Source organism: Egretta garzetta, unplaced genomic scaffold (genome assembly GCF_000687185.1).
Source record: "Egretta garzetta isolate BGI_Z169 unplaced genomic scaffold, ASM68718v1 scaffold74, whole genome shotgun sequence".
Lineage (NCBI taxonomy): Eukaryota > Metazoa > Chordata > Aves > Pelecaniformes > Ardeidae > Egretta > Egretta garzetta.
Window position 1 is genome coordinate 1,809,100 of NW_009259427.1, and position 2,472 is coordinate 1,811,571.

The 2,472-nt window shown below is 40.0% G+C and overlaps 1 protein-coding gene across 1 annotated transcript in view; it reads right to left on the bottom strand.

The window, feature by feature from the left end:
- The window catches only part of LOC118452099 (trafficking protein particle complex subunit 9-like), a 48,242-nt gene extending 46,338 nt beyond the window's left edge, over positions 1-1,904 (bottom strand). The window contains exon 1 of the mRNA XM_035892612.1: positions 1,751-1,904. Within this exon, the coding sequence (XP_035748505.1) occupies positions 1,751-1,904 (154 nt within the window). The remainder of the gene's footprint in view (positions 1-1,750) is intronic.
- Positions 1,905-2,472: the final 568 nt, after the last annotated feature.

Consider the following 2,472-nt stretch of genomic DNA (forward strand, 5'->3'; position numbering starts at 1 on the left):
AGGAATGCTGATAAGAATCTGCAGGACTGAACCTTGTAAATGTAATTTTTGCAGGTTATTTAGAGAGAACAAACCAAGCAGACGATCAGATTTAGACATCTGTTTTAAAGGCAACTCTGCAAATTGTCTGGAGACCAAAATAGATTATTAGCAGGAAATGGAGTTTTCTTAATATTGAATCCGATCCTGCCCTACTGAAAATCAATGGAATTTTGTCCCAGACTTTCATGGGAGAGGGACTTAACACATTTACGCTCCCAAAGATCTGGCACCATATAAAAAAGCAGAGCTACAGCAACTGTCGAGGAGAAAGCTCAATTTGGATCAACCTTAGATTTCAATATAAAAGCATTCATGCTGGACAAAGAAAGAGAAATTTGGGAAGATATAAATGACAGATTCTAGTGGTATTGCTGGATGCACCAGTGGAAACAGTCAGCTTTCTGCCTGATCCATGAAGTAGAGAAACTAGGGGAAAGCAAAGAAAAAGATTTGGGTCCACAAGAGCGTGGTTCTGTGAAGAAATGTTCACCCGGAAAGAGCTGGTGCCTCTGTTAGCGATGCTATTTTCATTTTAGTGTCTTCAAACAAAAATATCAGAATATTTTACCAACGTCAATTAAGACTCGGAATGCTCCTGGGACACACATCCTTATTACACCCATTTTTATAGACTACAATGACACAGAGTTTGACTCATTAAAGGCCAGAAAATGAGTCAGCAAAGAAAAAGAACCCAAAAGCCCCAATCATCCATCGTCTGTGATAACCACTGAATAACCTCTCTCTCCTCCGTCATTAGTCAGTCTTGGGAATAAAGTCACTTATCTGAAACATAAAACTATTCCATACTTGATGTTTGCCTTTTTTGTATGTTTGTTTTTCACTATGATTGCCTCCTAACATTTCCCAGCCTTGCACACAGACTGATGCACTTAATTTTGACAGACACAAAATCCCTCTTAAATCTGCTGCAGTGTTTATACTGGGATGTATAAAAATGACTTTGTGAAACAGAGTCTCGAAATAGAAAATGAGATTAAAAATATTTTGCACATGAAAACTTCTCTAGGCTGTGAGAGAAAGAGAAGAATATTACAAACCTTATTCTATTTCTCCTGATCGCCTAAAGGGGCCCCTACAGCAGAACTATTATCTTTAATCTTATGTTCTCTTTTCAGCATGTATTTTATTTTCTTCTCCCTGCTAACTATACTCTGGCCTCTTAATAGCTCTTGAGTTCACCTCCTGAAAAGATATTCCAGGATAAGACTTCTCTGTATTAGATTTGCAAAGGTTTAGAAGCAGCTTGGGTTCTCTCTGTGCTAACAAACACTTAGTGGTAAATGCCTTCTCCAAGAGAGTATTGCAGCAGTGATTTGGTCAGTGTATGAGCCAGTTTGCTTAACAAGCATGAACCTCCCTGGCCTGCCAGTATTATCGCAAAATAGAATCATTTTCCTAAATGGTTTCATTAAAGGGACATTGCAAGGCTGAAGAGGAGATATTGAATGAAAATATGGACAGAGTGATTTTTTTAGTCATGCCAAATTGGTCTGTGGCATCAGTCACGAAGGTTTCACTGAAAAAAATGCCTCAATCGCTTTATTCGGCGATGAACGCATTTGCAATGATTCTGAAGGATTCGCTGCCACAGCCACTGTGGCTATACAGCACTCATCAGCCATGATCGAGCCAATTTATCAGAAGAACCCAGGATGAGTTATTGTCTGACAATGCCAAGACTTACATTCGCCGCGGAAAATCATAATCATCCATTTCTTCAAACAATTCCGGTTGAATTGCCTCCCCAACTTATTTATCCCATACAAAGCCATGCTGGGAATATCAAGAAGGAAGAGCAAGCCGCACAGAGGAACCTCAGCCTCTCCTCGAAGGGGCATCGCACCAAGCAGCTTGGAAGGCAACAACAAATTCTGCATTTTAACGAAAACCAGGAAGACGACGGCCAGGAGAGCATCGTGTGAGACAGCTGTCGCAATTTTCAATATACAATGATGCTGGAGCACAAACTGAGCCTCCCATCCTTTGGATTTTTCAGCTTTCTCTGGAAGATGGGAGGATAGGGTCTCCTGAGGGAACTCCACCTACGCAATGATTTAACATGGGCCATGGGCACTAGGATTTTTTCTTGCTTCTTTTTCTGTCTGAAGCCCACATTTGAATTTCTGGAAGACTGAAACATAAATCCCTAACGTCTTCAGGCTAGTAATAGTGTAGTTGAGTGATACTTCGTGGCCTGTAACAAAAAATTGATGATATGTCCTTACTTTCCAATGAATCTATATGTACATTTCCACACAGGACAGTTCTTTAGTCTGGTACAATATGCTTCTTCCTCAGACCTGCCCAGTAAAATAAGTACTATTACAATGTCTTCTCCATCTAAAGCACAATACAGTACTAATATAGAATCATAGAATCATAGAATGTTTAGGGTTGGAAGGGACC